Source organism: Talpa occidentalis, unplaced genomic scaffold (assembly GCF_014898055.3).
Source record: "Talpa occidentalis isolate TD23 unplaced genomic scaffold, MPIMG_talOcc4v2.1 talOcc4.7, whole genome shotgun sequence".
NCBI classification, from domain to species: domain Eukaryota; kingdom Metazoa; phylum Chordata; class Mammalia; order Eulipotyphla; family Talpidae; genus Talpa; species Talpa occidentalis.
The window spans coordinates 92495503-92510154 of NW_023605083.1; the positions used below are offsets into that span (position 1 = coordinate 92495503).

Sequence of the window (14652 nt, forward strand, 5' to 3'; positions counted from 1 at the left end):
ACCCTATAGAAAATAAGAGGGTATTATCAACAACTTTTATGAAAAATTTAGGTGAAATAGGCAAATTCCTAGAAAGCCACAATTATCAAAACAGAAGAAAATAAAACTTTGAAAAGTTCTATATCTATTAAAGGAAAAACTTTCCCAAAGAAAATCATATTGTAGTTTTTAAAAGAAATGACATCAATCCTATCTAAATTCTTCCAGAGAACACACAAAGATGAAATAAAGACCAGCAAAATCCTGATAGCAAAATATGATAAGGACATTTTAAGAAAGGAAAAGTTTTAAGTTGATCTCATTTCTGACTACAGATGTAAAAATCCTAAACAAAAATGTTCACAAGCAGAATCTAGGAATCTACCGATATCTACTTCGGATAAAAACAAAAACAGAAGGCCATCCCTTAATCTGACAAAAATATTCAAAATTCAAACTATAGCAAATATCATTTCCTTTTTTATTATTATTTATTTATTTGTTTGTTTTGTTTTTTTGTTTATACATGCACTGGGTACAGTCAGAAGCATGGGAGGGTGAGAGAATTCACCAGAGCCAGAGCAGGGAGCAGAGCAGGCAGAAGGACCGAAGTACACTGCTGAGGGGAGCAGCGGGCGGCAGGAGAGGTCCACGCGCCATGTGGGACCCTCCTCCGGTGGCCGGGGAGCAGCCGGGGATCGAACCGGCGCCGCAGAGACCGCGGCCAGCTTCGCAACCCAGCGCTCAACCGCTGCGCCACGGGGGAGGCCCGCAAATATCATTTCTAATGGTGAAATGCTAAAGTGTTCCATCTGAGATCAGAAGTGATACAAAGATGCCTCCAATCACCATTTCTATTCAACAAACATTAACTGAAGGTCCTAGACTGAAATACAGCTAGTAAAGAAATGTATAAGAACTGGCAAAGAAAAACTAAAACGTCATTATTCACAATGTTCATAGAAAATGCAAAAGAAATCTTCAGCTAAACTACTATAATCGATAGACTTAGTAAGTCACTGATATAAAATCAATATACAAAACTAATTGTAAAAAAACATAGCGTATGTCTACAAAATGGTGATGAGAAAATATTTAAAGCCATTCAAATAGCATACAAAAATAATAAAATCCCTTCAAATAAACTAACAAAAGATGTACACAGCCTCTACAAGGAAAATCATAAAACACTGAGAAAAATTAAGAACTAAATGAAAGGGTATATAACGATGAGCTAAAAGATAAAATACTGTACAAAAATACTGAAAACTCCTCCCTGTCAACTGTCATGGGTTGTAAGCAAACCCCTAAGTCTTTGCCACACAGCTACCCTCCCCCACAGCTGGGATAATTGCTTTTCTGTTGTTCCTTTAAAGATCAAGATGTATCAAGGGTTTTAGACCACCCTAGTGTCATGACACTGCCTGATTCTGCATTTTTTGTTGTTACTGATTTTTCCTAAACTCTACTCACTTGTTTGAAAAATCATCCCCCTTTCAAACTCAAAATACCCAGTTTGAGGGTCTCCTGTTTCCTGCTAGATTCCGACTAAACAGGCATTATCCAGAAAAGTTGAAGATATAAGTTAACATAGGCATATCCTATCACTCAGGATTTCTACTCCTCATTATACCCTTTTAGAAAGGCATTTTTATGTCTACCAGGTACATGTCTAAGGCTGTTCACTGAAGCAATGTACATCACGGTCCCAAATTGGAAAAAAACTACTATCTAGAAACAGTTGGGTAGATAAACATATTGGTTCAAAATCTCACAATGAAACATTACATTCCAACAAAAATGAATAACATATTCAAACTTTTTTATTTCAGGACACTTTCACACTTAGAAATTATTAAAGACCTTTTGTTTTATATATGTATATATAAAAATTATATATATGCACATATAAACTGAGCTTAAATGTGCAATTATTCATTTTAAAATAACAATTACATGTTAGTATAACATTTCTTACAATTTTCCAAAACAAATGAAAAGAGTAAGTACTTTTTTATATTTCTATCCTATGGCTTAAAAGAAAACAGTTCAATTTTCATACCTATTTTGCATTCAATCTGTCGTGATGTTGTTTTGGTTGAAACATGAAGATAATAAGCACAGCTATTTTGTTGGGAAAGGGAGGGTAGTTAAGTCTTTTGAAGTACTGTAGAGACTCCTCTTTGTACTACACCAAAACTCAACAAGTAATAATTTCTTTAAAATTGAATGTAACAAAGTGTCCAAAACCCTATTAATGAACTTTTCATACACTACTATATTCATCACTGTTCACAGTTGAATGAAACTTTCACCCATGCCTGATTTTTATAAACATCATGTGCACATAATTTGGAAAACATTAGTTCACTGAATTATACAAGTCTTCCAAATGGTGACATTTTACTATTGGACATTAGAAAAAATGTCACATTTATTATCACCATCTATCTCAGCAGAAAGGTTTTTAAGTAATGACAAGCTATCAAATTCATGGTGGTAGCATATAAGTTTCCCAAAATTCTAATTTTCATGTGAAAACTCAAAATTTTATCACTGGCAACAAATGTGGTCAGATGTTTCATTTGAAGTTATAGACTCATTTGTTCATTCTCAAGGAAATTTCTGCCAAACACTCCAGTGTAAACAACCAGAGTTGTTTATCTATAGTAATTCTATCAAATACAAATGGTGATCTATAATTGCATGCTTTCCACAAGGCAACTATTATAGTTCAAGACGCAGCAGACGATTTATGCGTACTTACCATTTCATCACGCAGAATAGTAAATAAAAATACATACTCAGGGTTGAGATTTAATAAAATCAACATTCTTCCAGCTTTATCAAGGGTTTTCTTGATGAAACTGAGTTGAAATGACTACTAATGTATAATTTGCAGTCCCTACCTGTATTCATGCTAAGGTTTCAGCCATCTTCCCCACCACTACTTTTGCACCATCAATAACAATATCAACAGCGAAAAGAGCATATAACATCACTGTATAATCATGAAATAGTCTGATTTCGTAGATGCCCTGAAAGGGTTTTAGGGAAACTCTAGGGGTCTTAGAACTACTAAATTACACCAACACAAAGCAATTTGATCAATCTTAAAAATGTAGTGCTGAGCAAAAGATCAGACACAAAAGACTGTATATAAGATTCATTCACATAAAAATTCATAAATAGGCAAAACTCAACTGTCCTTTCTATGGATGCCTACTTAGTTGGTAAAAAACATGATGGATATTAAGATACTTCTCAATAACTGATAGACTAAGCAAAAATGAGTAATGCTATAGAAGATTTAAACACCATTAAAAATCTTAGTCTAATGTCCACCTCTATAACGCCGTATACCTAACAATGACTGAATGAATGTATGTTCTTTACAAATACACATGGAACAATCACAAAAACTGACAATGTACAAAATAAAATGAGGAATGATATTACTGACTATATTCTTTGACTACAATTGTTTTAAAATTAATAAAAGGGTAACTTTAAAACTAACATTTAGAAATTTTAAAAACATACTTTTAAATGGCTTATAGTTTAAAGAAACCATGCTAAGAATCAGAAAATATTTAGAACTCAGTAATAAAAATACTACATAGCAAAACATGTAAAACAGCTAAAACATTTATGGACATTTGCGATTTTATATGGTTTTATTAGGAAAGAGGATGAGAAGTTGGATGCTGGGAAGATTAAATCCAAAGAAAATATAAAGAAATAACCAGACCTATTAGTAGCCTAGCTAATTTAAATGGAAATATATTTTATTAATAAAAATATGTTCCAAAAACCCCTACTGGAGTTATTACAACTTCTGCATCACTGCACCTAATTACAAAGCCCAGTACACATTTATTGTGTCTGCAGCCCCATTCTCTTAAATGGATTTATTTAGAGTCAAGTGCTCCAACTTGAACCCTTAGGCAGGAACCCCTTTTTCTATCCCACTAATGAAGATATGATCCTCCCAAGCCCTCAATTTTGCTGTGACCTTAATACTTTGAGAATAATACAGATTCCCCTTCTATGAAGACCAAGGAGGCCATGGTTTGAAGAAAAAACTCAAAAATTCACTCAGGTTGTCCCTCAGATGAATTGGAAAAAAACAAAACCAAAAAACAAACAAACAGGGGCCTCCCTGGTGGCACAGCGGTTGAGCGCTGGGCTGCGGAGCTGCCTGCAGCCTCTGCAGCGCTAGTTTGATCCCCGGCCGCTGGCGAGGGTCCCACATGGCGCACAGATGTCTGTCTCCTGCCGCCCGCTGCTCCCCTCAGCAGTGTACTTTTGTCACTCTGCCTGTTCTACTCTCCACTCTGTCTTTGGTGAGTTCTCTCACCCTCCCGCCTCTGACTGTACCCAGTGCTTGTATAAATAAATAAATAAATCTTTAAAACAAACAAACAAACAAACAAACAAAACAAAAAGAACCCAACCCAGTAAGATAGTCACAAATGAAAATACACTATCTTCTCTTTCTTCCCTTTCCATTACACACCATGTCTTTCCCTTTCTATTACCCTCTTTCTCGTACTTGCAACAATTTATAAGGAGCAGCGTGGGAATAAGGGGGAAGTCGCTGGCAGAAAAAGAGCCTGGCTTCCCTCTCATTCAAATTCTCCATGCTTTTGGTTCTGACATCACATTTCCAGCCTTTCACAATTCTCTGCACCAGGCCTCATCCAAAAATTGATTCACCTCTCAAATCTTAGATGTCAACATTACCACCTGACCACAAACTCCTATTTTCTAATTTTCTCCTTTGCTTCCATTACCCTCTCTTCAGACCACTTCAACTTGTTTCATGAAGAGACAGGAGCTATACTAGGACAGGAGATATACCAGTAAACAGATTCTACATCCTTCCCAGTCCGAGGGGGCTAGCCCACAATCTGGCAAAACCACCCAGCCAGACAAAAATGTGCTGTCTTAAGTATTCTATTATTTACTCTCAGCAGGATATTCAATGTGGCTCTTCAACTGCTTTCTTATCCTTGGCTTCTCCTCTTTTCCATTCTCCTCAAACCACCTCCCCAGCGCTACATACTCTTATTCACATTCTACTCCACAGAGACAAGAAAATGAGAGACCTGGTTTTATGGAAACTACTCTGTCAGAGGTCATGAATGATTATTCCTTTCTTGGATTTTCCCATGGCCAGGTCCCTCCTATCAATCAGATTCAGCAAAAAAGCTATCTTCTCAAAGAGCCCTAACCTGATGCACTTTGGAAAGTTTTTCCATCAACTCTATCTATCCCTTAGCCTTGTTTCATTTCCTTATAGGATGGATTGTAAAGGCAGACACCTGCCCTGTCCAACACCTCTCTTCAGCACCTAGAACACACTGGGTATTCAGCAGGTATTTGATAAGAAAACTAATTTCTGTGGGAAAACTAGTTCTGATTTGCCGAAGTTTTAAATTATACATCAGGGCCTCCCCTGGTGGCGCAGGTGGTTGAGCGCAGCCCTGTGAAGCTGTCCGCAGCCTCTGCAGCACCAGTTCGATCCCGGCCTGCGGGTGAGGGTCCCACATGTTGTGGCAGACCTCTCCTGTCACGCCCACTGCTCCCCTCAGCAGTGTATTTCTGTTCTGTTCCCCGCTCTGTCTCTGGTGAATCCGCTCACCCTCCCACGCATCTGGCCTGTACCCCAGATCTTGTATAAATAAATAAATCTTTAAAAAAAATTATACATCAGCTTCAGTAGTGCACCCCTTAGACAAAATTTAACCAGTCTTTCCCAAATTCAGATCATTACAATGTCAACTTTTCTTGCTACTTCTCTTCATTCTAACTTTACATTCTATCCATACAGCCGTCTTTAAATCATTACCATTCCTTCAACTTAGTGTGTCATTCTAGAGTCTTCAGTATCTGGCTTGCATTTTCCTCTCTATTTTATCCTTTACTATTCTCACAACGTCTATATGGTCAGCAGCACTGTCAAGGACGCCAACATATGTATCAACTGCTAACCACAAGACAACCCCAGCTTCAATCTCACCCTGAATTGTTTCCTCTTAAAAAATCTCAGTATTTACCTTTCCCACTTCCCTGTACTCAGTGATTGTGTTCTTACTTTTCAATGAAACCTCACAGGTTGCAGGCTCTCCACTACTGCAGATACACTGGATTTCCAAACAATTTGCCATCTGTATCCTACTCCTAATGGGACTCTTATTATTGTATTATTTTCCTTGAACTTCCTCCATCTTATGCACCAGAGCACCACTACAAAAGTCTTCAAATACCATTTTAATATCAATTTAATTGTAGACTGAATTATTTAAAATGATGTGTTAAGATTTAAAACAAAGCAAGACTTGGGTAAGAGATAATAGAAATGGTAATATTAAACAGAGAGTGTAAGTATTCCATGCATATTTGATTTTGACAGTGTGTAAACTTACATTAATTCCCAGTCACCATTTCACATGATAATGTAGAGATACTTACATAGATAAGTCCTGAATAATAACGATCCTTCAGATTATGTAAAACAGAAGCTTCATTCAAGCACGTCAATTCTGCCATATCCTCCACCTTGGAAAACTTAGGTGGGTTCATCTTCTGAATATCATCTTTGTTGACCATTGCTTTCTTTCCATTCTCTGCCAACTCCACCATAACTTCATCTCCTCTCTCTTCTTTGATACTAGCTGCCTCAAAACCATGGCGTTCTGATGGAATCCACACTAGCTTCTTAGCCGTCCAATCAGCCTGAGTGGCAGGGTTGTAGATGACAGCCCTGTCCACAAAGAGGTACCTCTCTGGATCTTCAAGTCCAGTTCTCTGTGCCATTGTAAACAGAAGGATCCAAGAGCAATTGCCTCTAAGAATAGAAGAGTACAAAATCAGATATTTAAAAATATTAAATGATTCACAATTTTGTTTCTTAAGAAACTTTGAAGTAGGGGCCTCCCTGGTTTATCCACAGCCACTGCAGCACAAGTTCGATCCCTGGCCAGGGAGGTGACCCACATGGCGCAGCAGACCTCTCCTGTCTTGCCTGCTGCTCCCCTCAACAGTGTATTTTAGTAGCTCCGCCTGTTCTGCTCCCCACTCTGTCTCTGGTGAATCCCCTCCCACCCCCCATCTCTGGCCTGTACCCCAGTTCTTGTATGCATAAATAAATAAATCTTTTTTTAAAAAAAAGAAACTTTGAAGAAAAGCTTTTGTCAACAAAAAGCATGAACTTGGAATTAAGGAGCTGGGGTAGTTTTCTTCACGGCCATATCAACAGAGCCTTCCAAGTTAAATTTCAGGGATGACCGCAATTATGACTCCAGTTATCTGAAGACCACTCAAGACATGCCCTCTGTTACGGAGGGCTGAAAAACAAGCAAAGTTCCAGTTCAACTGCTTTTTCTCTTCATCTCCTCTTTCACCCTCACCACAAATTAAACAGGGAGTAAAGAAGGGAAAGGAAAATAAAAAAAAAGAAAACAAAGATTCCTAACAAAAGGTCTATGGGAGTGATACCGGAATTGAGTGTTACGACCAGGATATAGCTACAAAAACACATCATGATCACCAGAACAGTAAAGTATGAGGTCTAAAATGTCTTCCTTCAGACAACAAACTCAAAGGTCTTCCTTACAAACATCCCCTGCAGTTTCCCTATGGCCCATGTGGTCTCAATGAAATCAAGAGGCCACAGAGGACAAGTGTAAGTTGGCTTCACAGGATAGCCTTTCAAGTCTGTGATGATAGTTATTTAGACCCCACTCCCATTTCTGCAGCTGCTCCTACTCCCTTTGTCTCCTCCTCAGCATTCCTTCATTCATCAAGACTCATTACACTACCCTGATTGCTCACCTCTAAACAGACTCCAATGTGCTTATGTACCCTTAAAGTATGAGACACAGAAGCAAACATATTCCAGATATGGTCTGACCAGTGCAGAAGTAAAAGGAACCATTAACACCTACGCCACACTGAGGAAAGCACTATTTCTGTGATTTTTACAATTACTTTATCTCAAGACCTAACTGATTTATTTAGCACTCATTTACTATTGGCTTATAATGAGCTGTTGACTTAAGGTGACTTACAAAGCTCCATACATGTTGTTCTAAGTTATCTTTCCTCCTATAATTGTACAATTGACTTTCTGGATCAAATGGCAAACTTAACATTCATCACTCACTTTTCTGATGTGACTCATCAGTCCTGCCTAACAATATCTTTTTGGAGTCATTAAACACATTATTATTCCAAATTTCCAAGTTATAATCAATTTCATGAGCATGGTTTCTATAACTTCACCCAAATCAACGCAAGAAGCCAAATGAGTACCTATTACTGCTCTATCAAATCCTTTCAAATTCTCCCTCTCCACAAAATGTTGTGGATTCTTTTTAGACAAAGGATAGAAGGTTGCAAGGTTAATCATAAGGCAGTCCAAAGTTAAGAGGTTAACCTCAGGTCCACAGACAAATTTCAAGTTCCATAAAATCACTGCAATAGTACAAAAATGTGATACACTTAGCATGTATATATGTGTGTGCTTTTCTAAGGAGAACACACAACATTTTTCAAATTCTTAAAGGGATTTATCTGTGTCCTAAAAGATTAATCACTGATAGTGGGTACAGATAGGAACCCTTTCAACCCTAATAAGAATTTGCTAGAATCAAATAGCTACGAATCTTCAGAAGTATTTGTTACAAGCAATGCACCAGAAACACCAATGCTCTATCCAGTGGCTCTCAAACTTTGGCAAGTAGATCAGCAGCACCTAAAAAGCTTATAAAAATATCCCATAAAAACTCTGGTCCCTCCCCAGAGTTTCTGATTTGGTAGGTTTGGGGGGCATCCAACAATTTGCATTACTAACAAGTTCTGGATGCTGCTGTTCCTGGGACCACACTTTGAGAACCACTGTTTGATAGCTGTCTGGCTGCCATGGTAAGTAGCTGTTACTAACAGACATGTTGGGGTAGGAAGAAAGGTTGGAAAACTAATGTTCTAGACTGGCTCATAACCTGATCTAAAGAAGGTGCAATTTTAAGGATTCCATGGATTGGATAAAACAAATCACAAAATAAAATGAACAAATCACAAAAATATAAAACATTAAGACTTCTACAAATAAAACTACAAATAAAACTACAAATAAACTTTCATCTGCCTTCTTACAGAAAAGATTAGTGTGCTACTACATTCCGAAAAACAGTACAAATCTCTAGGAACTGCTCTAATAAGACTATTAACAAGTTTTCTGCCTTTACAATTTCTATACCACACATTGCTAAGAACAGGGGCATGGTTCTGGAGTGGGAATTGTCTTAGATAAACTTGGGAAAAGACAAAAGGATGAATATTCCACTTCTAGGAAAGGCAGACTCTTAACAGAGAAAATAACTAACTATAACAAAATATAACAAGTTATTCTTATTCTTACTAGGTATAAACTGAATGGACCACACAGCACTGTGTCATGCACACATTTCTTTAATTTTACACTGAGCAGGTAATCATACACTCAAATTTAGTGGGTGACTATAAGTTAGAATAACAGGACATGTCTAAAGATCTCTTTTTTAAAAGTCAATATATTTAAAATCATTTTATCAAACTGAATATTTTAATTTTATCAGTAGTTTCTCTAGGTGGAGAAATGTTTTAAGAAAAAATCAATGCTACACAAAAAAACTAATCACAAAATGCTCCTGATTTTGTGGAGGGAAATTTACATAAACACATTTTTTTAAAAGAAGGAACAAATATTCACTTGGGGGGTAGGATTACCAAGTATTTTTACTTTTCCAGAATTTCCTTCAACGAAAATGAGGGACTCTGTATCTACTGATGAATATTATATGAAAAATTGCTATCTTCATAGTGAGCTTCAACTTCTCCACAACCAAAAACCTACCACTTCCTTTAAATCCTGACCCAAATGCCACCCTTTCAGAGTTCTTTTCAGGTCAACCTAGCAATTTAATCCTTTTCTCCTAACCGTTTGTACTGCTCTCTGGCATTCTTCTTGCCAGCCCCTGCATTGAGCCAGAGGACTTAGCAGGTAGTAGGTCCTCAGACTGCTGTTTAGTAGATAGAGTTCATTAGGTCAGTGGAGATGTTTTGTTCATCTTAAGTCTTCACTTGCAACTGCCAAATATGCTGTTTTTTTTTTTTTTCATTCCATTGTGTATTTGGTACCCAATCTTGATAATACTGGTATTTAACAGGGAACCACTCCCAAATGCTTTGCCTTGTGGAAAGAATAATACAACAATTTTAAAAATAGCAAATACTGTTGCTGTATATCACTAATTTATGGCCAGGCACTATTCTAAGCAGTTTACATATACCAACTCTTAATCCTCGCAAGAGCGCTATGAGGTAGGCACTATTAATAGCTCCATTTTACAGATGAGGAACCTGAGGTACAGAAAAAGGCAGTAACTGGCCCAAAGTCACACAGCAAGCACGTGGCAAGAGGTAGGATTAATCCCAGAGTTCAGCTTCAGAGAGCATGCTACAACCATGGAAGGAGAGGGGTGAACTTTTGAAAGGTATGTAGCACACTATACATTGTGCCTCTCTACTAAATAAATGCCCTATCAAATTATGGCTTAAAGAGTGTAGTCTCAGCCAGTGAACACACTAGCACAATCTGAAACAAAGGTTTTTTTAATAGAAAAACTACCTATACTTAGGAGAAAAGGAATAAGGGAACTTCTTTGCAGCAGACATAAAGATAATCTGAAGGTTCTTGGATCATTTGAAATAACTTCCTAATTATAAAGTCATTTTATCTATGTATGAAGTAACCTCCTACAGAGCCAAAGTCCCATCCCCTACATGGTCCTAGAGATGCACAAAGACCCCTGGAGCTGTCTCCCACATTATTTTTGACTTATAATGAAATACCACCTAGAAAACTTCTCAACTGCCTCCTAGCACCTACTATTAGTATTGAGACAGAAAAACAATTCCATTTTAAGAATATTTTGCATATAAAAAGTCAAACGAAAATGATGGCTAACTTAACCATGATAGCACATCACTCTAAGACAGATAAACTAAAACAAAAAATTGTCTCAATTTATGTAACAAATTGACCATTGTGGTCACTTAAATTACTGGGACATGCAAATGCAAGTCTGTTAAATTATCAAAATGCCGCTTAACTAAACAAGTACAAATACAAACCAACTGCAAAAGGACACTATTACTATTTATGACCCCCACCATTTTCCAGTTAACATCTTTATACTATGTTAAGTATTTCTAAAATGTGGAGTCAACACTGAGAAATTAAATTCTTCATATATGATGGGAAAGTCCATAACCACTGAGGCATATATTCACCACACTACATGCCCTTCAAATTTTCCTCCATCTCACCTTCCATCCACTCAGTCCTCATTGTAATGATTTCCCCAAGGACCCCAAATAAAAAGCCAAGCTCTCGGGTCACAGCACTTTGCTGCAAAAGCACTCGCTGTATCGCACAATCCCACCATATGCTTTCCCCAGATAAGGACGAGGAAGAACTGAATTTAAGATGCAAGTAAGGAGAGGCATAAAATGGCCACTTTTCCAGAACCCGAGACAGACAGGGCATACTTAAACATCAAAAGCATGGGACTAAAAGAATAATTAATAAAGGCAGACTGATGAAAGAAATAAAACAATAGATTAAACTTTTGCAGCGTGACAGATCACCGAAAATAATAAACCTGATTCAAAGAACCTTCAGTTTCAGTGTTAAAAAACAAAATCTCAGTTAAGCCAAAGTATTATATTTAGTATTACATTATTCGGCGAAAACAGCAGTCTTTGTTTCATTTGCAGTCTGGATCTACCCCGCCTGCTTTCCCCTACCCTATATCCTACCCCACCCCACCCCACCCCACCCCCCTCCTTCCATCAACCGCAGTGATCTTGAAGGGAGCTGCAGAGGCCCTAAGAAACAGAGATAACGGTCATGGGCAGAGGCCACGTTTACCCAAACCTCACCAGCTGAACTCAGACCCGCCGAGTCGCCAATCTCCTTCCTAAGGCCCTAGTTCCGAGGCAGGCCAGGCTGGAGGCCTCCCGGGTCCCTGGGCCGCATCCGCCCACCATAGGCCCACAAAGCCCCTGCAAACGCCAAGACTCCCCCGCTTCACTTCCCTCCGACCTCATGCGATTTTATGGGATCAGGGTGTGACCCCAAGTGCAAAAGGCTAGGGGAAGACTCTGCGGCGGGCCATTTCCAGAACACTTACACAATAAAGAGATCCCCAGGCGAGGGCTGACCCTCCCCCCGGTCGCCCTGCTGCAGCGCGCCCCCGCCACATTTCCCGCCTCGCCCCCTAAACCGCCCAGGCCTCGCCGGGCGTCCGGCCCCGGCCCCCGCGTCCACAGAGCAAATTAGAAGACACCCCCTCCTGCTTTCCTTCCCCAGCACTAGGGGGGCCCGACCCTCCCCACGCTAGCGGCCGGCTCCTCAGAATCTCACCCCCCGCGCGCTTCCACGGCGGTGCTGAGCCCCAGCCTTCCCCGTCCTCCACCTACGAGTGCGGGGCGTACTGTCTGCCTTCCGAGACCTGGATGAACCCCCCTAACCGTGGCCAGTGTGGGAAACCCGGCCTAACCCACCCAGAACCCAGCCAGGGGCCCTGCCCGTCCAGCGCCCTCCACCTCCGACAGGGAACGCGCTTTCCAGCGCGTCCCCAGACGCCCCTCCGCTCCTGGAAGGCGCACACATGACTCGCGGGACTCTGGGATCCCTCTCGGGGGAGCAGGCCCCCGCAAACCCAGGCGCCTAGGCATCCCATACAGAGTACCAGTCTCCAAATCCCCCACCCCCAAGTCTCCATCCCCAGCCCCCTCCCCAGGCTCGGAATCCCGCGCGTGCAGGCCCTGGTCCTTGCAGGGGGCTCACTCTTAAGCACCTCATTTTCCGCTTCTCCAAGGGTCCCCCCTACTGGGGTTCCGCTGCCCAGGCCCCTCCAGGCCGTTTCACGACTCCACGGCCGCCGCCGCACAAGCCCACCGCCAAGAGCCTTCTCACCCCGCTCCCGCCTCGCTGGGGCTCAGCCCTCCAGAGCCGCCGGGTCCCCCAGCTCCGAGCCCTCCCGGTCCCCACAGGAGCTTCTCCCAGCCGGGGCGGCCGCGCTCGGACCCCCAAAGCCGCACCGCTCACCTTCAGCAGAAGATGGTGGCGCCGGCGCACGTCCCCAGCCGCGACCACAGGACCGGCGCCTCAGTCCCAAACCCACCGCGGCCTCCGCGGGGCTCCTTTAGCTCCGCTGCTCGGCGCTGCCCCACCCACTCCCACCCTCATTGGGCCAGCTTCACGCCCGTCACCGCCGCCCCCAGACCCACTGGTCCGTTTGCGCGCCCATCTCCAAGGGAAGACGTTAGCAACCCGAACGAAGCTACCTTCCCGAGGGCTATTCCCTCCACCCACCTGAAAGGATGCTCATTGGCTCCCGCTCCCCGCCCAGGCAGCCGGGGCCCTCCTCTCATAGGCTGCGCTGCACGTCCGTCACAGGTTCCGGGAGGTGCGGCCGGGGCGGTCGCGGGGGATTGGCTGGCTCTGGCGGAGATGGACAGCTGGGGCTGGCTGGGCGCCCGGCCGTCCCGCGGGGCAGCGGGCGCGGACCCTGCAGAGGCCTCGGCTGTGCGGACAGTGCGGCAGGTGTGCTATGGCGAGAGCCCAGCGTCCCGCCTGGACGCGTCTCGCCCATGCGTGGGGCCGCCGCGGCGGTCCACGCGAGCGCCTCGCCGCCCCCTCCTCCTGCGGCAGCCGGCGTGTCACGCAGCGAGCCCGGCCCCACCGCGGAGTCGCGGGCCCCCGGCGTTGCCTGCAGGGGCGGGGCGGGAGCGCGGTCCAGAAGGCTTACGTCACCTCGGGGGGCTGGGGGGCGGGGGGCGCGGCTCTGCGGCTCACCTGCAATGGGGGAGGGGAGGAAAGGCTCGGGGTGCAGCTCTGCCCATGCGCACAGACTGTGCGGTGGCCCCGACTGCGGCCCCGGGCTCCGGCCTCTGTCGCCGCGGGCTGACTCTGCTTAGGTCCTCTGGGCGCCCGGAGCGGGCCGGTGTCCGCTGCCGCCCGAGTGTTGGTGTTTGCGAGGGGAAGGGCCTCCCCACCAGGCCTCTGGCCGGACTGAGATTCCAAAGGAATGTAAATGAACACGCCTTGGAGAGGAGACTTAGGGAAAGAAGACACTCGCCTCATTCATTCATTCGTTCGATCATTCATTCATTCATGAAATGGAGCTCCCTAATGAGAGGCTGTGAGGAGGTTCTGCAGCGCTGTCATATCCCCTAGGACCTACAGGCTTTTCAAAAGCTTTAGAAAACGTTTGAGACCTGAAAAATTTAAAAAAGGCTCCAAAATAAGGGAAAGAAACAGGAAAAGTTGGAGTTAATAAATAGGGAATGAAATGCCTGCAGAATCTAGTAAGAGTAACACAACTCTTACCTACTTTTATGTACCTATAATAAATTTGAAATCACAAGATCAAAATGAATTTTTCTTTAAAAACTGCAAATTATCAAAATCCCCCAAAATTTTTACAGCAACGTAGTTATTTAATGTTGATATGGGAGCATGTTAATACGTGTGATATGTTGTAAGGGGCTAAGCATAGGAAACTTCCAGTTTTGTTTTATTCTAGTGAATAAAGCAAAAAAACAAGAGGCAGGAAA

General features: G+C 42.3%; 1 protein-coding gene across 3 annotated transcripts in view; it reads right to left on the reverse strand.

Moving 5' to 3' along the window:
• MYH10 (myosin heavy chain 10) overlaps window positions 1–13240 on the reverse strand; it is a 143666-nt gene extending 130426 nt beyond the window's left edge. The window contains exons 1-2 of one of the 3 annotated variants that reach the window (XM_037494707.2): window positions 13142–13240; window positions 6457–6832 (exon numbers count right to left, since the gene is read on the reverse strand). In XM_037494707.2, coding sequence (XP_037350604.1) covers window positions 6457–6801 — 345 coding nt within the window. In that variant the 5' untranslated portion in view covers window positions 6802–6832; window positions 13142–13240. Of the gene's footprint in view, window positions 1–6456; window positions 6833–11970; window positions 11995–13141 lie in introns of those variants that run through there. The other 2 variants (XM_037494708.2, XM_054689852.1) reach the window with 2 other exon arrangements.
• Between the last annotated feature and the right edge of the window lie 1412 nt (window positions 13241–14652).